General features: G+C 40.0%; 1 protein-coding gene across 1 annotated transcript; it reads right to left on the reverse strand.

Moving 5' to 3' along the window:
• Positions 1 to 85: 85 nt before the first annotated feature.
• Positions 86 to 21,173, reverse strand: BEST3 (bestrophin 3). The gene is made up of 10 exons (XM_066319149.1): positions 21,007 to 21,173; positions 17,117 to 17,286; positions 15,355 to 15,449; positions 14,573 to 14,806; positions 9,404 to 9,558; positions 8,634 to 8,711; positions 8,064 to 8,216; positions 4,719 to 4,799; positions 3,259 to 3,410; positions 86 to 1,021 (listed from the first exon to the last, which is right to left on the reverse strand). The coding sequence occupies exons 2-10, from the start codon at positions 17,266 to 17,268 to the stop codon at positions 106 to 108; spliced, it is 2,016 nt and encodes a 671-aa protein (XP_066175246.1). The 5' UTR covers positions 17,269 to 17,286; positions 21,007 to 21,173; the 3' UTR covers positions 86 to 105.
• Positions 21,174 to 23,684: the final 2,511 nt, after the last annotated feature.

A 23,684-nucleotide genomic window follows, 5' to 3' on the forward strand; every position in this document is an offset into this window, starting at 1 on the left:
AATTGTCTGAGTATCAAGTCTGCCCTTCTGCACTTTCAGCGAATTTGTGTGAGAACCATGTTCAAGAGAACATAAGAAGTTCAGTCAAACCCAAATGAAGAATGGTCAAAGTTTTCTTTCACTCTCCTCATTAGAAAATTCTACTATGGCTGTTTCTTTACTGTCCAGGTTTTCCCATAAGTCCTGCATCTCAAATGTTTGTGGAGCAGAAGCAGAAGTAAGATTTTTTCCATCACTGGATGGATAACCACAACTTTGCTGTGAAGTTGTCCCAGAATCTGTTGAAGACAGTGCAGCATCAGCATTTGATGCTGTACTAGGACTATGGAAGCTTGGTAAACTCCATCGCTGGAGGTTTCTCTCATGATCTGTTATGAGACCAGCTATGTTACTAACCTGGGGCTCATGTTTGGGCTCTCCTATCACACTAGGAAGTGACTGATGCACCTCTGAACTTGAGAGGTATGGAGTCATTTCTGGGGGGAAAAAGTGTTGGTTCAGAAGAGCCACATTTGCCTCAGCTAGGATCCTTTGGAGCTTCTCTTCTGGCATGCTTGCAGAGCGCTCTGTTGGCAGGTCTGGTTTGTCCACCACATCAGGTTCAATCTCCTGAGCTTCAGAAATGACGACCTCAGGAACTGGCCTGGTAGTCTCAGATGAGGTGTCACTGTCACCAAATTGTGCCTCATTCCTTGAGGTTTCTGTTATGGGTCCTAGCTCTCGACTACCATGGAGCCTGTTACTTCTGGTAACCCCTTCATGTTTCCTCTTGAAGCTTGAGGAAGAGTGCCTCCCTCGTGTGTGCATTTCCTGCAGCCGTCTGATGTGCCCCTTTTCATCTGCTGGGAAAAACACCGAGTTCTCACTCGTCTGCCGACTGTAGCGGTGGTGAGTTGGGTATGAAGGACCTTCATGGACACTGAGAAACCTTTTGACTCTTCTCAAAACCGAATACTGTCTCTGGTGTTTCTCCTCTTCCCAAGGCCACTCTTCCCCGTAGAGGAATTCGGTATCAGCCAACCTGCCAAATAAAGCCAGGTAGTAGATGTCACTTAAAGAGAGGAAGTCTCAGTGCACATTTATCCCTCTGTCTCAGACATAGGACCCAAGACATAGGAACCAAGGCCTTAGTGTGTCCCCAAAGAGAAGGAGGAAAAGGATGAGAGTGCCAAGAAAGAGTGTGTGCATTTGAATCAGCCAGATCACACAGCAAATTCTTCACATCCAGCTGTCTCTTCTCCTAAGGACCAGGCTGGGAGGGCATCCAGCCAGTCATCTGGCACCATTTCATGTTTGAGCTTCAGCCTTCTGAGGCAGCTCCGCATGGTTAGGCTTGTGCTCAGGGCGAGGGAGAGGGGAGAAAGGAACCCTACTCAGGGCCGTTGTTACTTTTTTAGGAGAATCCTTCAGGCAAAAATAGCAACAGTGAAAACGCTACTGCTGGAAACAGGACAACAGTTTCAAAAAATGTTGAAATTACTCAGATTGCCAAATCTCACTTACTTCTGGGGTATGACAGTGTGTCTGAAACTCTCAGCTGTACCTGATACTCTTCTCCTGCACAGCTTTGGTGCTTCATGAGAACAACTATTGCTGCAAGTACCAGTGAATTCAGTACACGTCACTGACTCAGTGCAGTCTGGACAAGCCAAACTGGCCCAGTTACCTGTCCTGACGACAAGAATGGCAAAGGGATAAGGAGCCAAATCCTTTGGGCCAAATCTGAGGCAAGGAGCACAGGCAGGCAACACTAACCTGGAGGAACAGAGGAACTTCATCCAGCATTTGTGAAGATCATAGAATAGTTTATGTTGTAAGGAACCTTTAGAGGCATATAGTCCAACCTCCTTGTGATAAGCAGGGACACCTTCAACTAGATCAGGTTATTCATTGCCCCATCCAACCTGGCATTGAATGTTTATAGGAATGGGACATCTACCATGTCTCTGGGCCACCTGTTCCAGATCTCAGCTTGAGGTGACAGGAGAAGAGTTTGAATTTGGGATCAAGTTTTATACATTTGCTTTGGACTTAGAAGAATTTTTAGAGCTTGTTTTTGAAGTTTGCATAACAACTATCCATTATTTTTAGAAATGTGAACAGAGAAATGGTTCAGATGGGAAGCTATTAATTAAGAAGTCAACACATCAGAGCTGTTTGCCTTCCACAGGGAGCTATTTTTCATTCACTTCTTCCTTATTTTTTGTGTGAAGTACTCCTTATTAAAAATTTCTTTGCAGACTTAATGATGTTTCTTCTTTGCCACCTTTTCCCCATAGAAATTACCTTAAAATAAATTATGTTTTATTAATTTTTCTTCTTTACTTTTTAAACTTTCTTCTTTACCTTTCTTTTTGCCATTTTATAGTTTTCCAGAAGGAAATAACTTCTGAAAAGGCTATGTGTGATAAAAAGAGCTCATATGGATCATTGTCCTTTGTAGTAGAATGCATGCAAAAATGAAAAAATAAGAGGAACAAAAAATGAGAAAAGCACAATTTTGAGGCCAAATTAAACAAAAAATTTAAGACATTTTGTTTTGATAAAGGTGGGAAATGATGGGAATATTGTAAATATCTTGAGATAATTTTTAATGTTAAAAAAATGGTTTTCATAAAGTTTTAGAAAAGGTTTTGAGCTGAAAACATCTACTTGCCTGATATTTTTTAGGCATGATGTTATTTACACTTATTGACCTGTCTATATTACAGCATATCACAAGTATTTAAACTAACAGCTTCTAAGCTAACTGGCCTGTCACTGATTTCTCATATATAGATCCTGACAACAGGGGGCAATCCCATACCCTCTGTTCTTTGTGACCATTGCTCTTTGTTGATCTCTGAAAGTAAATCCTCTTCCTACCTTCACAAAATCTGACCATTTCAACTTCTATTCCAGGATTACTAGTCAATGAAAAGTCATACAACATTTAAGATGATTTCTTGTTGATCTTCACAAAAATCTGGACTGATTTGTTCAGAGACTGTCAACAAACCCTCCCTGCAAACACGGTCTATTTATTGATTATACAATTTAAGATACGTGTTCACAATTTGGATGAACACATGAACTGCTGGAGACATCCTCCCACCAACACCAGCCTGCCCACTCCCTCCTAATTTCTTTTCCCATTTCCATCTTCTCCTCTTGCAGTAGTGTCAGAGCCCACATCCTGCACTGACTGTCTGCCAATCAGTGCAGACTCTCAGGGTGGTGATCTTTCTGATAGCATTAAGGGCCCTTAGTGCCACTCACCCCATTTCAATAGTCGATCCAAGAAATGAAGGAATACAGTAATCAGCAGCTGCTTTTGTGTAGGGTGGCCGGGCAGAGGTATCATTCCAGTAAATATCTTTCTCCATCCTTGGCAAGTTCATGTGCATCTCATCCACCGCCAGAAGTGAAACCTTAAAATTTTTTTTGCATGAATCATGTCACTTTCAACATAGTGGAGTATATTAAATATCTACTTTATACTCTCTGGGTAAACATTTCTTTCACAAACCCTTTAACATAAGCTGTGTATGATGGCTTGGGCATTAGGAAGAGACTCAGTATTATAAAATAAACCCCCTATATCTGCCTATACTCATGAAAGCATAAATTTTATCATAACTTGAATCTTCTGCACTGTAAAGTTATTTGTGCCAGACTGGAGTCCTTCCCACATGTATAATGAGTTCAATGTGATCCATCATGTGCTATGGAAAGTCTGTGTTAAGTACTATACATGTGCTCCTTAAAATGTCCAGAGGTCAAGAATCTTTTTGATAGGCCTCATTGCCATTGTAAGACATTCCAAATCAAGTATGTGAACATCCTTCTAATAAATTTTACGCAAGCTCTAAGGCACAGGAGCATGAGTATCCTAATGGTGCTAAACCAGAGAGAATCTTTGTCAGTGTGAAGTCCTTTCCCAGTTTTGCACATACCTGCATGGCTTACTGTGATTACTTTGCTAATTTGGTGGTTTATTTGGCCATTGCTCTCCCTAACTCCTGGGCTCTGCTTTGCTGAAGTGGAGTCTGACAGCAGCTCAGCCAGCCCTGTGCTTGGGTCTATGCAGGGAGAGCAGTGGGTGCTTGTGGGAGCTCCTCACATCTCTGAGCTCCTTGACAGCACAACAGCCAGTGCTCTTTGGGAATCAGGGGTAACTGGAATAAAATTGTACCCTTGTCATCTCATAGCCTCTGCGACAGGGGACACTGGCTCCTGTGCTGGCCACAGATACTGCTGTGGGTGACAGCAGTACATGAACATGAATCATGGTACTGGCCCTACTTGTTAATTCAGGGCCCCGCTTGGTCTTTTTACTGTTTTTGCTGCGTTTCTTTTTAAAGGAATGTTCATATGCATTATTTTAATCTTGAGACATTCAGATTAGCAAAAAGTGTTCTTATCTATGTGGGAATGACTTTTGGATTTTGCAGGATTGACCTACATTACAAGTTTTTCCAGGCATAGAGTGGTCTTATAATTTAAGGTCAGCTGTTTGCATGTTTAGTCAGGCATTGTAAATGCCAAATACCAAAATCAAGATGAATTAACTTGTGAAGACAAACTCTGTGGATCACACCCACAGGTAATCCTTCAGGGAAAAAAAATGTTTTGCTGACACTTGTTGCCCTGGTTTATTGCTCAATATAAGACATAGTGTTAGATGTAATGATAACCTATGGTAGACAAAAGCTGGAAGTAGGAATAACAACAGCAACCTGTAAATTTCTATCAATGCACCAGTTAGTTTCAAAATCATCATCATCTTCTCCAAACGGATTAATGAGTTGTTCAGCGACCTGGAAAGAAAACGAGACAGTGAAGAGAGGTTGGCATGCCATGTCAGGACTACTGCTGCAGAGAAAGTAGGATTGGATTTTTCTCTCTCTCCCTGCCTGTCACTTGCAATCATAGCTGGAGCTCCTGTGTGATGGTTCTGCCAGCCTAGCAAAGGAACAGCTTGCTTTCACTATAGATTCATATTTCTGTGCCTCGCTAGTGCTGTCAGTCATCATCGTCAGCACTGGCCTACTGGGAACTGAGACATGTCTGGGCCAAGGTAATTGTCACATCCAATAGTCATTACCTTTCCTTACTGTTGTCTTTGGCTCATTTAAATGAACAATTTAGCAGCTAGAGGCTCTGTTATTGCACTGTTGTCTGCAACAGTCCATGAGCCCATGGGGTCAGTATTCCCAAGCCTTGCAGCTGAAGTCTGCTGGAGGGAGTAGAGTTCATCTCTCCACCTCAGCCCTCAGCCCCTGCTTCGTTATCAGCATTAACCCCAATGGCAACCCTCCAAGGCTTTTGAGGAAAAGCAGCCTACAAAAAAACTTGATTCAAGTCAACTCTGTGCAGCATGCTAGCCAAATCCCAGAGACAGAATCTGAGTCTGTTCTTAATTCAGCCTGCTGGCTTGGGTTTCTGTACCTGGAGTGGTTGAAACTGCAGGGCAGAAGCTCATCCTGTGGAGGACACAATCAGTGAGCTCAGACACATTTGTGGTGAGGTACCTTAGTCTGGGAAGTAGTCTGGAAAGGGAGACCTCTCTGGCTCCCCATATCCAGTAAAAAAAAACCCAGGAGACTGTCCCCTGCCCCTGTGATCACTAAAGTACATTGTGTGGAGAGTAAGCACATGGCTGCTGATGGAGAAAAAAAAAGATTAAACAGAAAATGTTAAAAAATTTTAGGAAATGCAGACTGCTTCTCTATTTCCTAGTTTCTTGGTACACTGACATTAAATATCCTCTCCCCTCCATTCTGTTTATCTTTTTAAGCACTGGTTTTGAAGCTGATCACATTCTTGATAACCCTTCCAAGCCTTCTTTGTAGTCACCAGGGCCATGCACAGGAGCAGCAGTCAGGTCCTTTGTTTAATGTGGATATGAGTAAAGCAACTGTATGATTTATCAGTCCTGTTCATTAACCTCACTATGGACAGCTATGATCTAAATAAGTTATAGTTGTAAGGCAGTTGCTCCCTGGATATTTTTCCTATGTGCTTCTAGGTTGTACCTCTGGATAAGCACTTGCTGACTCTCCAAGGCCACCACTTCCCAGGCCAGCATTGACACACAACAAAAGAACTGCTGAGTAGATTAACACTACAAAAACACCTGTAAGGTGGGAGCAATGAAAGGAGATGGGTCACCTCTTCCCACACTCCTTGACATGGTATTAAATGATAGGCACAACTATGAAAGTACTGCAATAGGGAGGAGCCAGAACACAGTCTGTGTTGTGGCTCTCCAGGGAAGACATGGATCACCTTTGTGTAAACCAGTGGGCCACCACCCAAAAATCCACCATAAAACCTATCACATGACCTTAAAAAAGTGAGGACTGGGACAGAGCAGACAGTGGTGGTGACTTTTTTTTGGCTGATCTGGTCCTGGCATAGGAGACATGACTTTATTCTCCGAAAGGAATGTAGTGCTGGACAACTATACTCTGTATTTGGACAGTTCATCTGTCCCTGTAATGAAAATGAGGATTTAGAAATGTCTCATGTAATGGGAAACTTTGGCCCTGTATTATAGGTACAACAGACCAGGCTTGAGGCCAAGGAATGAGCTCAGTTTACACATTATTTCTGAGGAATTGCCAAGTTACTGGAAGTCAATACTTCAAGGCCCTTTTTGCTGCCTGGCAGCCAAAGTCCAACATGCTCAGCAGGAAACTGGCTGTAACCTTCAAGACAAAAATATCCCGACTCGAGGCACTGAAGGTTTGGACAAACCTCCAGTCTAAAAACATGGCTGATACTAAATTAACTTTTAAAAATTTCTCCTCCCTTTCATTTCCTTATGCAGAAGATTTTTCAGTTACAATAGTGTCTCATACCTGCCACAGTCAGGAGCTGGCTGGAAGCTCTGAGCCTAACTGGAAGAGATACTATAAACATCCTTGAGTGCTGAAGAAGAAAAACCCATTTCCTCTCAGAAGCACCAGCAGGGCAGTCAAGAGGAACAGCTTACTGTTTTGAACCCTCTAGTATAACAGGAATACACTGCCTAGAGATAAAACTTCACTTTTCTCTAGAAGAAATTGCTACCTTCACTTAGGTACCAGCCTCCCTTTCTCTCTTTCCTGCTCCCATCCAGGCTGGTCCCTATGGGGCAAATTATTTTTCCCACTTATTTCCTAGGACACAACACTAGAGGAGCTCGTCCTGCATGCACTTTACTTTTCCTCACATCTGCCAGCTAAGTGTGCTGTCTTCTCTACTCTGTGCTTTGGAGCTGGCTGTTGGAAGGTGTCTCCAAAACTGGCCAACTTTGTTCAATTTGTATTCTAACAGAAAAGTTAGCTCTATATTTCCATCCATGCTTAATAAACACAAAAGGAAATCTGATATACATGGACCTCAATTAAACTTTTTTCCAGTTAGTTTATTGCAGAAGAGGGAACCACCTTGAGATATGTGGCTTAATTACTCAGCTATCAGATTGATTGTGATATGGTAGCCTAGCAGTCATCAACAGACTGATGGGCAGCATTAAACTCCTGTATGACTCTTCTATAATGAGCATTTTTATGCAGTGCAGTTCTAGCCAATATTGTCTATCACTCTTTCAGAGCCCGCTGGAAATGGGGGCCTTTAATTGCCTGCATCTGATGAGGGTAGCAACAGATACTACCAGCTTTGATCATAAGAAGAAAGTACCATTCAGTCCCTTTCAACTGATGCCAGGTCTGCAGCCATAGTTCCCCATTGCAGAATGAAGTGGGAGAAAGGTTATTTAATCTCTTTTCTGTCACTTTATAGTTCAATTCCTGAGACCCTGTGGGAGTAATACTCCCTTGGGGAGTTTTGGCTGCATTGGTGCTACTAAAATGGGCCCCTTCAGATTCATGACCATTTCTTACCATATGGTCTGTCAGGTGGAATTAAAAATGTACTGCATGATAATTCTATATGACCACAGAACACTTCAGGCTGAATTCACCTCTGGTGTAATTTCAGTATTCATTGGTGATTTTACACGTAGGTGACAGATATGACACCTTGATCAGCCCCCCAGGGATTTCCCCCATCACCTGTCAGGAAAGCCAGTTTACCTTGAGCCATCCTGCATAGAAGAAGAACTGCAGCAGTGTGAAGATTGGAATGTAAATATCTAAGTCATGTCCCTGGTACCCTTGGTCAGTATCCAAAAATTGACGCCCTATCAGGCAGGCAAAGAAAAAGGTATAGACTGCGAGAGTAACAACCTGCAAAGAACAGAACTTCATTGAAATAATGAACTAATACAATCTTATCCATAAGGCAACCCACACCCAAAGCCCTTTGTCTGCCTTTTGCCATATAATTTATAAATCTGTCTGAGGTATTGCAAATACAGAGACCACAGGAATAATTATGGCTAGGAAGAACACTCAGAAAATAGAAAAACATTTCAGTGCTTCTCTCCCCTCTTCCAAATTATGCAAGATTTTCAAAACAGCTCTGCATTAAATACACCTTAAATAGTTAGCCAGGCCTCCAGAATCCTGTGTGAGTGGACCAGTGATCAGTATCTCAGAGACTCTGATCGAGACTATGAATGTTTTATACCATGAATGTTTGGTACCAACCCCCATTTTATGGAAATTGTGTTTGGAATTTTCAACAGGATAATAGCTCAGTACCTGGGTATAGACTAGTGGAATTCCAACCCAGTCATAACCAAACAAAAGGCTACACCAAGACCGGTACTTATTCATCTCCTAAAAGGGGAAAAAAAACCAAACCTCAAACAGCAAGAAACCACAACAAAATAAAATTGAATGGGGTACAATTCTAAATTATAAATATTTTGTTGCAGTTCATTTTTGCACATATAAAACTACAGGGAGAAAAGAAAGTAAAGTATATATAAATTGATACTACAACTGTACCCAGTACCCCATTTGAATGTTGACTTGCTTTATGGAGTTGGAGTTCTTAGTATACTTTGTATTTCTTCACAATTCATCTTCTGTTTCTATCTTATTCACAGTCTGGTGATACATGAAAGAGAATATATTATATAACAAAATGGATATTTTACCACCTAATGCAATATTCAGGGAGATTATCTTCTCTGAAGCTGATAATAAAATCTTCAAAATGCCAAACTATTCTCATTTCTCATAGTTTTAGCCATGGAACAAGTATGAACTTAGAGTGATGTTACAATAATTTTTTACTCATAATTTTTTTGCTTCTTTCAATACCTTCTTAGTCATATTAGAAGGAATCGCAGTGAATGCTGCTGTGTGTTGTTTAAGTGTACATAGGTACACAAAGAAAAGTGGGATTGATCCTGAGTAAGGTCATTTAGATGACACAGGAGATCTGTGCATACCAAATAAAACCGATTATGTAAGTGAAAAGCAATTTCAGATTAGTTTTTTGTAGATTTCCTTTTTCAACTTACATTCATCAGTGTCTGCAGATCCACACTGTCTCGAATTCTTCCCTCTTTTCGTGCCTTTGATGCCAAATTTCCAAACCAGACAAATGGGACCCAGTATTTCAGGTGGGGAGACTTAAGGTCATCAAAAAGTTTTCTTTCATATCTTGTCATAAAGCCTGTTTACCAAAAAACCAAAACAACCCTCATTTATTCTGTGCTTTCAGTACTACAGACACTACAATCTGGAATATATTTCTATCTGTTTATGTAATGTTTGCATCGAACTCTGCTAAACGCAATTTATAATTCTAACTAGTAACCTCCTCTTTAAAACAAAACAAAACAAAATCCAGGACAGATCTTGCTTGAAAGAACTTCTTTTTGCATTAATTACCTATGCTAAATTCTTTACCAATATAGGCAAAAATTTGCTATAAATGTGTTCTCATATCTATCTGCTGATATATGGTAGTTACATAGAACTGTGAATTGTACAAATTACTCTCTAGTTTCATATTCTGCTTTCAGAAAAATTAGGAACTGGATATATCAGTCAAGAAACATTTTTCAGCAATGATGGCTTTCAGAAGTATTTTGACATATATTGTAAGGGCAGTTATATGACCTGATTCTGAAAATTTTTTGTTTTATCTGCAAAGCAGTGAGCAAGTAACAGAGGATACAAGTGCATACATGAAACAGAGCCCAACAGAGTGTGTGCCCTCTGCCAGTGAAATACTTCCCTGACAGATTGTTTGATGTTTTCTTTGGGGTTGGGAAGGCATGCAAAGAGATGAAGAGGGAATTGTGCACAGATATCCCGCTGCTAAGGGACACCAGGCCAGGTGACATGCTGTGGGGCTGCAAGCTGAAGCTGCTCTCTGCCTGGCAATTTGCCTTGCTGGGGTGCTGGGAAGGTATTAAGTTTCCTGAACAGTTCTCCTGCCTCGTGAAGCCCTGGTTCCCCCTGCTGCAAGCAAGCCCAAGGTCACATAACCGAGCCAGGGCTGTGTGTGACAAATCCTGCACCAGAGCAAATCTCTGCCTGGGACTGGCAAGGGAGCAGCTGGCTTTTGGAGCAACACCTCTACCCCCTTGGGGAAAAAAGCTCTGCTCTGCTGTCCTCCTTCCACCCAGGCTTTGACAAAAACAACCTCAGAAAATTCACATTTTCCTTTGTCCAAATCCTGGATTTTCAGGTGGGTAACATCAATCAGGGTGGGTATAAAGCTTCTTTTGTTGTATTGACATTAGCTCTGAAATAAGAGAAAGTTAGCAACATGACAGCCCCAAAATAAGGGCCTCAGCCAACCAATTACAAGTTTGAATGCTGAAAATTCAGTAAGGGAATTGACAGTAGAATCCAACTAGTAACTAAGAATATGTCCATTATGGCTAACATTGCCAAAGATACAGGACACAACAAACAAATAAATGTAAAGAAAATCAGTTGTGTTGCATAGAAATGTGAATTGAATTAAAGGAGATCTGCTAATCTCAGTAACCTTAAATATTCTGTTGTTGAGCAAAGTGTCTGTATTGTACAGTTGGAACAAGCCTACACTGGAGGTATGGAATACTGCAACTACTGAGAAGGAAGGCAAGAACATGACAGAAAAACACTGTGGAAGAGGAAATATTCAGCAGCAAGAGCCAGTACATAGAATTTCAGAACAGAATAAGATAAAGCTTTTAAAACTTCCCTGGGCATTTTGCAGCCACCTCTCATAATCAACTTCACAGAAATAATCAGGTAACCACACAAATTAACCTGCTAGTCATGACTCCTGCCTTCTAAAAGACAGTCTTTCAGGCTACCTTTAGTTTTTGTCCTGCCAGCCTGCTTAATACAGGACAGGAAAAGATGCTTCAGTCAGGCTGAAACAGACAGAAAAACAAAAAAGTGAGTCTGGAGTAAACACTGGATGCAAGTCACTTGGAGGCTCTGGAAAGACACAGACTGAAGGGGTCACAAAGAACAGCAAGGATCAGTTCGGTTTTCCACTGAAACTGGGCACCTTTTGGTCAGGAAGCTCAACAAAGTCTGAGTTATTTTTAAAGTTAAGATTGGCATTGAACTGTTTGTGTTAATATTGATTAAATATTATTTTTGGTGAATATCAATAATGCCTAGTATTCTTATTGAAGAAAATACTAATTCTGGATTCTCTTACTGCTGGCAATACAGACAACATACAGTTCAGAATACCTCGCTGTTATTGCAGTGGTAAAGAAACTCTTTATATTCCATCAAACATAGGGGAGGATATCAAACTTCAGTTATTAAAATTACATGGTTTCTAAATATGGTCAGAATTTACCAAGGAACTCTATAAACAAGAATACTGGTTTTGACAAGCGCTGGAAGACTGGAGCACCTCCAGAAAATGGGAAATATTTGTCAAATGTTGTGCCAAGATCTTGAAAAGGATGATCTAAGGAATGACAGGGCACTGAATCCTTGTGAAAGTATCAGAAGAGTGATACGGAGTGCAATCAATGAATAATCAAAGGACACTAATGTGAACAGTGTCAGCCAAAGAGATCTTACAGGAAAATGATTGATGAGAACACAAGCCTGGCTGGGTAAAAATCACTCATGCTCTTCCTTAACCAATTCAAAGAGTATTCAGTTCTCCTGTAAAAACTCAATGTTCAGAAACAAGACTGGTTCAAGTTATTCATATTAAATATGTTTAGTACTACTGGCTAGAGAAGAAGGAACATGATCAAGTAGATAAAAGTTTAATTTTCTGTATCTGTGTTATGTGGGAAAGCATTAATTCAGGTTCTTCCTTCCAGTAGAGAATTTGGGACTGCAGTCTTCAGCCATCCATAGGTATTTATGTTGCTGAGCTCACACCTCATGTTTCTTTTCAGTGTTTCCCAAGAGTTGTGTTCTTGAGAATCCAACTTCCCTCTTGCACCTTGCAGCCAACAGGATTGCTGTGCTCAGGATGGCTGCTAGGCATTTGACATTTACAGCATGTGTGCTCCAGCAGTTAGCATCATAAAGGAGTGAATCTATATGGATCTACTGTCTACAGTCCCATAAAGAGTGTTAAAACATGAAAAAGAGTCAAAAGAAGATCCGCCACTCAAGACTGTATCCTATAGGGAGAGAGTACAGTTGGTGAAGCTCCTGAGTTTAATTCAAGCCTTTATGCAGTCTGCTAACAGGTAACTATTGAGGGGAAAAGAACCCAAACCTGTTACAAAATCCAGTGAACAGAAGATAACACTGTGCAAGTTCAGACTGAAAATAAGATGTAACTCTTCAACAGCAAGTTTACAGTTGTGAATGTCTGTTCACCAGGATGTGGTGTAGTCTCCAGTATATCCATTTGAATTTTAAATCTGGGTGGATTATGTTCCTAGAAGGTATTACAGCTCAGTCAGAAATTGCAGCATGTTAAAGGATGCTGCTAGCAAGCTCTTGTCCCTTGTGTTATGGATGAGTCAGACTAGATTATTGTGGTACTGTTCTCTAATTTAAAATCTATGAATTTAAGCAGTTCATTTGCTGAAAAAAGAAGTGTGTAGCAATAGTTACGTCATGGCAGTTCTCAGTTTGACAGCAAAATGCAAAATCATCGTAAGTTGTTTTAATGATGACTGTGCTGTAAGTATTGGATTTGTGCTGTTCACATTCATATCAAATGCCTCCCTCCCATGCAGTCTGATATGCAATACCACAGGAAGCCAGGGAGAGGATGATTACAGAGTATTGTCTAAGTCACTGGATATTAATAGGGGCAAAATATACCCTGAAATGCTTGGTACAGCATCAGTAAAAATTCTGCAGCACAATATGCATTAAAACCTACAAAGTAAGTGCTGAAATCCAGAGCTGACTACACTATCTATACTTATAGACACAGTTTATAGGAGATTTTTCACTGTTAAAAAACCAACAATCAAAACTTGCTTTCCAGTCTACAATTTTGGTACAATGCTGTGACATTCTGTCTCTTTGGAACAGATTGTCTTTAGCAATAGGGAGGCAGAGCTGGATTAGCTGCCTGGAAATGTTGTAATTTTCCAGTGCGTAGTAGAAGCAGATTGCTGGGGAGAGTGACAGAAGCTTCCTTGACCTCTTACAGGCGCAGATAAACAGTTTTGTTGTTCAGCACAGGGAAGAGAGCTTTAAAATTCAATGAATCCAACAAAATGGTTTGGGCGTTTTTTCAGTGTTTGGTGCATTCTGCTCAGCTTTTTTTTTTTTTTTTTTTTCCCCAATATCCAAAGCTTCTCACACATATTTGAAATGTGTATGTGTATATGCACACTGCACATTTTAACTTGCTACAACTTTGCTTACTAATCTCTGTCAAAGGAATAATTTTAAGAAATTCAAGACATTCACTAGAAAACATGACTTCCATTTGGAACAGATCCCCGTATCTTTGTACTGCTGTTCTACCTCTGACACTGACCATGCCTGTCAGAAGGCACAGTGCCACACCTTGTCTTTAAATACTGAGCAGTCAGTCCTTGATAGACAGTCAAAGTGTTGCATGATTGAACTCTCTTCACCATTATTATTAGACTTACTGTTTTATTGAAAGAAACAGAAAACAAAGACATGTTTAATACTTAGTATATTTATCCCTGAAAAACTAAGTTTAAAGTAAGTTTCTCAATATAAAGAAAAAACCCTTGGGGTTTTTTTGAGTAAATCACAATATTTAAAATGTGCTATCTACTTAAATAAGAATCGAGATAAAGTTGTACTTTTGAAGCACCATCTGAAGATCAGTCTCTGATGCACCAGACCAATCTATATCCCAGACATTGAGGCAATACTATATAACAAGTCACCATTCCTACTGCATCATACTATGTTGCCACTTTGGGGTTTTTTGTCCTTTAGAGAATGTTGTACCTGCTCCATATGCCTGAGTGTTTGGGGCAGGCCTATTGCCTCCATGGGGTCTGAAAGCATATTCACATAATAATGTCAAACTCATTTGACTTCTATAATGTTGCTAAAGACTTTCAGGACATTAAAGATGCACTCTTAAGGTTATGTCATTTAAGTCCCTAACAAAAAGGGGATTGCTTTGACGTGGGTTAGTATAAGGCACACATGGGGCCACAGGAAAGAAAAAATGAGGCTGGCTCCTTCACTCCCTGAGCCCCCACCTTGGAGAAAAAGGAAAGTGATTTTGGGGAGGCAAAGTGCAGTACCTGCTCCTACCACATGGTCCATGGTGGGGAACCTTTTGTACACAGCTGTGCTGACAGAGCGGAAGATCAGCAGAGATGTTAAATTCACATAACGCATGAGAGTCCTCCTTAACAAGCGCCCGTACTCATCCCTGCCCTGGACACAGCTGGAGATGAGCAACATCAGACGATCTGGCCATGGCAAGTTCACAAACTGGTTCCACCAGCGATTCACCACCAAAGTAACATAGAATCCTGAGGGTTAGAAGGAAATAAAGTCCATTGCCTATCAGGATTTCAGTTACTTTAATTTTAGTTTTCAGGCTGTTGTTTCATACAACTAAGCTGCTATGTTTCCCAGAATAAATGCAATAAGCCACATCAAAACCCAGGATGCAATAATTACTAATTATTTAATGGACATTGCAATGTAACAGTATATTCCACCTGAGTATCTCATACCCACAAATTTCCAAATTTCTTCTTCTGTAGTAAAGCTTAGGGTGGATGTAGTTCATTGGAACATCAGGTACAAGGTATCAGTGTTAGTGGGCATAATGTAGATCTAGATATATATAACTAGATCCAGATATATGGAAACCTTTCTTGTTAGTATATTAAGAACATGAGCATAAATGTTGCTGTGACAAAAGCAGCTGGAACCTGAGGAGATCTGTTGGAAGTGAATGACTTATTTTGAACCTCTAATCTCCCACATGCCCCTCAGCTCTGAAATACTTCCATACACCAACAAAATGCCTGAACAGAGTTGGAGAATAATTTCACATTTAACCGGTACTTACCAAGCACAAAAGTTACTGGGATTTGTTCAGCGTATTTGTCACAGTAAATTGATAATTTTTCAAAGAACCGTTTTTGGCTACCTGTAAGAAAAAATCTGCAGCAAAAATAAAATGTATTTGTCCTTCCGTAATATTCTGGCACTAGCTACTGAGTGCAAACACGTATAAATAATCAGATATGTGCACTGGGGAGCAGTCTTGGCTAATGCCTTCAAGCAAATTCTTAAAGGTAAAGGTCTCAACACTTTTGGCTAGTATTAAAGAAGCTGGAAGAAACAGTATTATTCCCTGGTCTTTGTAGTTTTCTCAGGACTAATTTGACTGGCACTACTAATTGGATGAATATATCTGAAGAATCAGTTTGCTGTCCCATACAGACCAAAGATGACAGCAAGCTCTAAGTCTTCAAGTAGTGCTTATTTTTGATTTTCAGACCGATACTTAATGGAAATGCTTAGGTCTGCTTGAATTGCAAAAAGTTACCAATAGAATTCCTCTGTTTTGAAAATGTTACATTGTTGCAAAAGGTTTTTTATTCTCACTCCTATGAATTTTTTCTTTTCCACAAGATTAAAATACAACTGTATTTCTTTTGCAATCAGGAAAATATTCACCAAATGATAGCAAATGGACCACGGTTGTAGCTTCTGCCCATGGGAAAAGTTATCTGATGAAACACAAAAAGCTTCAGTATAACTCTTTTAAATTTATATACGTGAGTATTACAGTTTTTCTTTGATTTCTTATAAAAGGAACATATCACAAATATTTGCTTACAGTTGTGCAATAAAAACTGGAGCACATATAGAAAACTTTCTGTGGTGTATTTACCATGGTCTTCAATTGCCTGACATTTCAATAAAACTAGATTAATTTAAATAACTGTGAGACTTTGGTGTTCCTTTACATATTAATGCAATAATTTTCTTTCTTTGCTTACAGGTATTGATTACTGAACAAAAAAAATAGTCATTAATCAGAGAAAAACTGAGGCTTATTTTCTCCTTGCTTCCAATAAAAAGCAGAGATCTAATTAGAGATCACGGTAAGAACTGAAACATAACTTTGATACTTGTATGTAATGTGCTTCATCAATTAAAAGTTTCACTGTACTAATTGATGCATTGCATCTGTCATATGGTGTTTAATTCACACCTTGGTGGAAAAAGCAATTCTTCTAATGTGTTCCTCCCCGGTGCTGGGTGACACACAGATAATAACCATGTCTGGCTTCCATGCAGTTTTCCTTGGTTCTTTGCAAGCTTAAAAATCAAGCATGCCTTCCCAGCTTGAAGCAAAACTGCTCTTCCTGGCTATTTAAGTTCACTCTAAAGTTATTACCTCTCAGTGTTGTTAAATTCCCACCAAGCAACTAAAGGCAGAGTTCTGCAGGGAGAACAAAAGATCTATACTTATGACCTAAAGCAGAGAGGCATGCTCACAACAGTCTGCTCAAAGTCAGAATGACAAAATCTGTATAACCTAGGCTAGCCCTGAGTTTTTATTTAGTCTAACTTCAGTAGGATAGTTGCTAAATGCTAGGCTGAAAGTACAATCAGGTGGGTATTATAAACAGTATTGACACTCTACATACTTCCTCAGGAGCCTTACAGTAAACATGGAAAGGTAAGCACATTAGAAAATTTCCAAGGAAAAGACAATAAGTAAATAGTAACCTCCCCCCATCATTCAACAGCCTAACACTAGGAAGTCTGAAACTTCAGTATAACATTTAATGAGATGTGAATTGGAAAGAGTGTACCTGTATAATACACTTATCGCTGTGTAAAGAGTAGCAAAAACAATAAATTCTCTGTACAGCAATTTGTAGATGCTGCCTTTCCACCTTAGGAGTAATCTGTGAAATCCAAAGAAAGTGGCATTTGCTACTTTGCTGGAATAAGTGACTGTCATCGTCGTGGTAGGCTGGGCCTAGAAACAGTAGAAGAGAAGCAGGACACCAACAACATTTTAGACAGCATATCCTAACCTGAATGTACCCTTGTATAGATAGATACATGAATATACATGTAAATTTAAATATATAATAGTATATGTACATAAATACATGGTGATTGTATTCATATATATATATGGAAAGAGAGGGAAAAATAAAAATCTGTCATTTACAAGCCCTGTTGAGACCTGCAGATTGACTGATGCAAGGCTGTATCTGGGCTTTACGTCAAGGACCACCCAAATCCAGCAGTTAGCACTGAATGTGGCCACCTTTCTGGGTGGCAGAGGCAGGAACATGTTACACCTCTGAAGTCTCTGCTTACTCTCAGTTTGCTGCACTCTAGTGTGAGCAAAGACTAGGAAGCAAGTTCGCTTGACATTTTTTTTCAAAACTTTTTAGCTTCTTGGTAAGAGAGGTAAAGCTAAATTCCACAAATGCATGTACATCCCCAGCCAGTATTTTTAGCTGGCTGTGGTAATTATAATCATTGAAAAACCAAATAAGATTTGGAGACTGCCTCTTACATTAACAGCTACGACAGCAGCTGAAATCAGCTGGATAATGCTGCTATTTCTCACGTTGGCAGCTGGACATACTTGTCAATACTTCATCATTGCATGGCCATGCAAAACAAGCCATAGGGCTGCTCAGGTAGGTAGTGTGAGACACAGTGTAATTATAGTACAACTTAAAATACACAGGTAAATACTTTGTGCTGGGTTTGGTACTTACTTACCTAGTGCAGGGAGATGCTACAGGAACTGTCATATGCTTACAAACAAATCCTAGCCCCAAGTGTGAATGGAAACAGTTTAATACAGCAAACAAGAAAGAGAGTAATTAGGAGAAGCACAAAAATCTCAAGAAAGTTAGTGTGTATCACAAATACGATTCTTGTCTATATTTTTGTGATGCCACTGTAGCAAATTTATTGGGGGATGGGGGAGAAAAATCTAACTCCTAGTTAATAGACGGCAAGTGTTTTCTGTATCTTGGCTACGTCTCTGATGCAGAGCATAAAGTAAGCCATTGAAATTCACCTGTAAAAGTGCCACGTTTTATTTTAGTCACCAAGGGAGTCAGCAGGGATAAAACACCACAAGCCTTGTATCGCTGACAGGCTGTCTCTTTTCCTCTGCAGAATGACTGCTCAATATTTGCCAGCATGGCCCTGAAGATTTTTTTTTTTTAAAGAAGCATGAGTTTTGGTCTTTAGAATCCAAATGATAGCTTTTCTTTTCCTGAGCCTTGGCACAGACCTTTAAATTTTTTGCTGTCATTATTGTACTCCAAGAAGTTCAATGCAAGAGCCAGCTTGTCTGACTGGCATGCATGGAAATGCAGTCCTGTCTGCTAAAAATCTTGTGGTCAGGATGAAATGCTTAAGAAAATGAAGGCACAGATGTCCATTCTCCACAAAAAGTGGGGCTTTATAAACAATGAAAGAAATCTATGGCTGGGCTACAGGGGAGGAACGGGGTAAAAAAATACGCTTAAAAATGTACTGTGTTTCCTGGAATTCCTGTAGGAGCCTTTAGATCTTGCCCATTGATGCTGTGGAGTATGTGTTTAAGCCATATCACCAAAACGTGTGTCTCTATCTCCCCATTAATGTCCACTTTGTAATGGAAATCTCCAGTGGGAATGACTTAATGTAAGCTCTTATATCTAGAAAAGATGTCTGATAACGGGAGGGCTTATAGCCTGGCAAGATCACAGACCATCAGCACAACACAGGGCCACAATGAGAGGATGAAGTTAGACAAATGCAGGATGAAATAAAACATAAATTGCTAACTGTGGGGGCAGCCAGCTATCAGAAAAGGGGGCTGGATAGTCACCCTTTGTTTAGGATTTTTAAGCTCAGGGCAAATCATGGGACAGAAGATGACCTTCAGGAAGGATTCACAGAACTGAGACAGACAGAGGCTGAGGGGTTCTGCTGGTCTCCCCTGGTATCTGGGCATCTGTTAAACTTTCTATGAGGTCTCTTCTGATGCAGGCCACAGAGGAAAAAGATTGCTTGCAGCACCTTCTCAGCATCTGCAGCTTTGCTGGAAGGCAGCCATTAGTGTCAAAAGCATGACTCTTGGTTTCTGCATAGGAGGTTCAGGGAGGATTGGTTCCTTCCAGCTATCAGAAAGTGGAAAGTGCCAGAAACTGGTCAGTATCTAAGCTGGACAAAGTGGTTCTACCTTCTCTACAGACCTGAAAGCAAATTCTGTCTCGTGAGGCCTAGTGGATGGGCTTTGGCCACAAGTGCAAGGCTGTAGTGATAAGAGGAATAAGGATTAAGAATATTTCTCCATGCAATAGACGGGGAGAAAAGTTTTATCTGTGAAATGCAATTTGTCTTCTTGATTCTAGCAACTATATTTCACTCAATCACACTCCAGCCATCTCTCAGGACCTTACTCAATACCCTTGACTCTGAATAGAAACTCTTGGAAGACACTGAATGCATTTGTTTTTTCTTTCTCCCTCTGAAATGGGGCAAAGGAAAGTAGGACTGTTATAGCAATTTTAGGCTTTGGTGCCTTGGTTTCCTTGATTTTCCTTGCCTGTGGTACACTCCATTTTATCTTCCTGCTAAGCAAATGCTTTCCTTAACATTTATCATTGGGTTCATATGGGCACTTCAGGATAACATAATTCAATGTCTTAATATATATATATTAGGTCAGATTAGCTTATTACAGAACAGTTTAGACTACACAAAGCTATGAAAGACAGCAATATGTTTGTCTGGTTAGATTTCTCAACAGTGCAAAGACAAATTTAAATCTGCATTTGTGTTTTTTTCTCTGAAAACAACTAAACCATTTAGATATGGCCTCCCCTTGCAACAGGAAGTTCTGTCGTAAAGCTTTGCGCTGACTCTGGCTCTTGCATGGTGGTCTGAAGCCCTTGGTTCACAGGGAGAATGTTGGCAGAGAGTCCCTCCTACATTACTTATGGCCACAGGAAATTAAAAAGCTAAAACTGAGATGGACAGGAAGAGCAAAGCATAATGATGCCCCCCAGCACATTCCTCCCTGAGCACTCTTTTGGCCAGGGCTGAAGAAAGACAGAGTACATAAGATCAGACACCATAGGCACAAGTGTTGTGGAAAACATTCCTAATTATCATATTGCCCTTAAATTCATCAGCAGATATAGGGCTAGGCTTTTTGCTGGTATGGATTTGTGAGTTTTTGAGGACATGACACAAGTTTAAGCCCATTTGATGCCTGTAGAGACCTTGGCTCATATCTATGATGTTGCTTTTTCTTTTACTCTGTGTTTGTTTCCTTTCTGAAACTTTCTCAAGCACAGACTGAAATGTGAGTTATATATTACTCCACTTTTGCTAAGATCATCAGAAGATTTTAGGCATAAACAGCTAAAAATAAAAGTGTATCCTCTCCATTAATATTGAACCCAATCGTAAATGGGATTTTTGCCTGACTGAGAATTTCAGGATGCATTAGGATTTCAGAGAGAAACCACAGTACAAAATAACAGCCATCAGTGTTTCCTAACTGACCAAGAAAGTCTCATTACAGAATGTATAAGTAAGTAGTACCTCTATGCAGACCTACCCCATGTCATTGTTCACCTTATTTTTAGTTTACAGCATAGAAGAGAAAGTGAGAGAGATTTGAGTTAAGCCAACTATAAAAATATATTAAGCTTATGCTGTATCCACTGACCTGCTATTTTGATTCAGCAATCCAAGCCCGAAGGCAAATCCTGGACCCTTCCTCTTTCTTAGACGTCCTAAACCAAGTCCCGTTCAGATCTGTAATAATCACCTTGCTCTTCCCTTAACCTGAAGCAAGGGGTTGCTGGTGCTGAGCGCTAAGAGGAGTGGACTGACAAGAACAGGGGTTAAAATGTCTTTCCACTTCTGGAAGTCTGTTTTTGCCAAGTACTCTGTCCTGTCAGTTACACAGGGAACAAACGCAAGCAGCAGCAGCAGCAGCAGCTGCTGATCTTGCTCTTTTCTAGTCTATAATTATAACGCCACTTGCCATCGGAAGGACCTTTCATTTGAATGAAGAATCTTGCAGTGGTTTTGGTTGGCACATATAGATTTTTTTGCCTTTTATTTCCTCCAAGATGGGATGGGACAAGAAGGGAGTATTTTGTTCTGAGACTTGTCTTGAAAAGTGGTGTGTGTCTAACACCGTCCTGTGAAGACACATCAATGAATAGCACTAATTAACTACATCTAAATAAGAAGACCAGAGACAACCCCACCAAACCTGAAAATGTGCCCCAGCTGCACCTTGGTCCCATCCTGGAGCACAGCATTTGCTGCATTTCTGCTTTGCTGATTTGATTCCGGAAATCAGGTCTCTGGGGCATCCTGTAGAAATCATTTATCCCTCAAAACAGGGAGAGTGGCTGCAAAAGTCTCAGTGGACCTATTCAAAATTGTATATTTCAGCACGTGAAAACCCTTCTGCAACTGGAGGTTTTACATAGGACTTCTTTCCCTCTTCCCCTTTGTAAAATGAGATGAACTCTGTCTTTTATGACCCATGACATTAAGAGTGAACTGTAAAAGGTGATAGACTGTGAAAGCCCAGGAGATATCATGTAATGTTGTCATAAACTTCAGCAGAGAATGAAATAATATGACTGTGAAGTAAATAAAAAAGCAGGGGGAGAGAATAAGCAAGATTTATAGATTTAATTCATTTTATGATGAAAGTTTTTCCCCCCTGCCTTAGTCCCATTAAGCTATTTGAAGCCATTTATTTAATTAAAACTCTCCCAGAAAGAATGGAAGTTTCTGCCATTGTTTGCCTTTCTTCTTGTTGTTAATGGCCAAAGAGAGACACTTTGATGTCAAAGCAGGCGAGATATTAGGCTGTGGCATGTGTGTGTCAGGCAATGGCCTGTGGCGAAAGATGACAAATCATTTTAGCATTCAGTGACTTGGCATGAAGAAACATACTGCCTGATCCTATTACAGAGACTGCCCTGTGCAAGGAAAATTCTTAACAACAGGGATATTTTAAGGTCGCTGGTAAAAATAATTACTTAGACCCAAAACATTTTTCTTTGCTGAGCATAATTGTTTGCTGGTCTCACTGAGCAGTAAATAATAGCACCTCTGTGTGTCAGTGGGTATCAGGTGGTTTTCCTGGCGGCTCTGCAGTATTCCTGCAGATTGGAGTGGCTGAGATTGCTCTACTGGCTCTGAGCTGTTTTGCAGAAGACATGAGATTTAGAGCTCCTATGTTTTCAGAGGCAGAAATAAATACAGGTTTCCATCGGTGTAGTTCCACTGGGACTGGTTCTGTAGGAAGTACTCCTTTTATAGCTCTAAGGTGTCCCTATTTCCTTGTTGGATATTTCCAAAGATAGGCAATGTTTTTACCTCTCTTCCTCTGCTTCCCTCTAGGGAAATACGGTTTTATCTACAAAAATAGTTTTCAGAAGTTCCTTTCTATATGCAGCTCTACTGATGATCAATAATGGTGTATTTTGCATTCATTTTCTCTTGATGCACTTTGAACACATACAAGAGACAAAAACATTTTAGCACTGTGTAACTAGACAGGTTTCTGCTAGTATCATCTATGCGTGTTTAATGAGACAGCTGAATGCAAAAGAGAGAAATCCAACAAATAAAAGTTATTTAATATATTTATGCTTTTCACTTCTCTTACCTCTTGATTTTTGAGCCCATTTCTACTGGAGGATTTCTAGAAGAGACAATTTACGCATATTGTGTGCTAGGGGAGCTTCGAGCAAGCACTTCAGTATCTGTAACAACAACACATAATGCCAATATCCGAAGAAATGCCATAAAAACAGGCTAAAATGTGGTCTGAACAACATGAAAGATTTTTCTTATTGAAAGGAAGTGAATAATTTAAGTGTTGGGAAGAGAGCAGTACTAAGAACCTGCTGTCAGATTTTCTCAAATGAAAATATATTGAGTTTTGTTATACTTTTCTACTTACTGTCATTTGCTGCTGGAATTCCTGTCTTAAATAAATCAGTAAATTAACATAAAATGTCCTCTGCCTGTAGAATGAACATGCAGAGACTTTCTGTGCTATCATACAGTCTCTTTCATGAGAGAAATTGCAATAATTAAAAGTTAATCTAGTGGGAGAGATACTACTGTACTTAGCATCACTCAATGTGGGTTATGGAAATATAGTTTAAAGGAGAGTCTTTTATCTTCTGAAGTCACATGGTAGAATACTTGAGAGGATTACAAATGAATTTGTCTGCAGGATAAAGCTTGCTGTCCTGACAGATTAATTCTCTGAGTACTGTAAAACTGCAATCAAAAATACTATGCTTTGCAACTTCCTTCTACATAAACATCATTTGTTACGCAGTAGTGCTGAGTTTGCTATTAGAA

The sequence above is a fragment of the Sylvia atricapilla genome, chromosome 5, assembly GCF_009819655.1.
Source record: "Sylvia atricapilla isolate bSylAtr1 chromosome 5, bSylAtr1.pri, whole genome shotgun sequence".
Taxonomy (NCBI): domain Eukaryota; kingdom Metazoa; phylum Chordata; class Aves; order Passeriformes; family Sylviidae; genus Sylvia; species Sylvia atricapilla.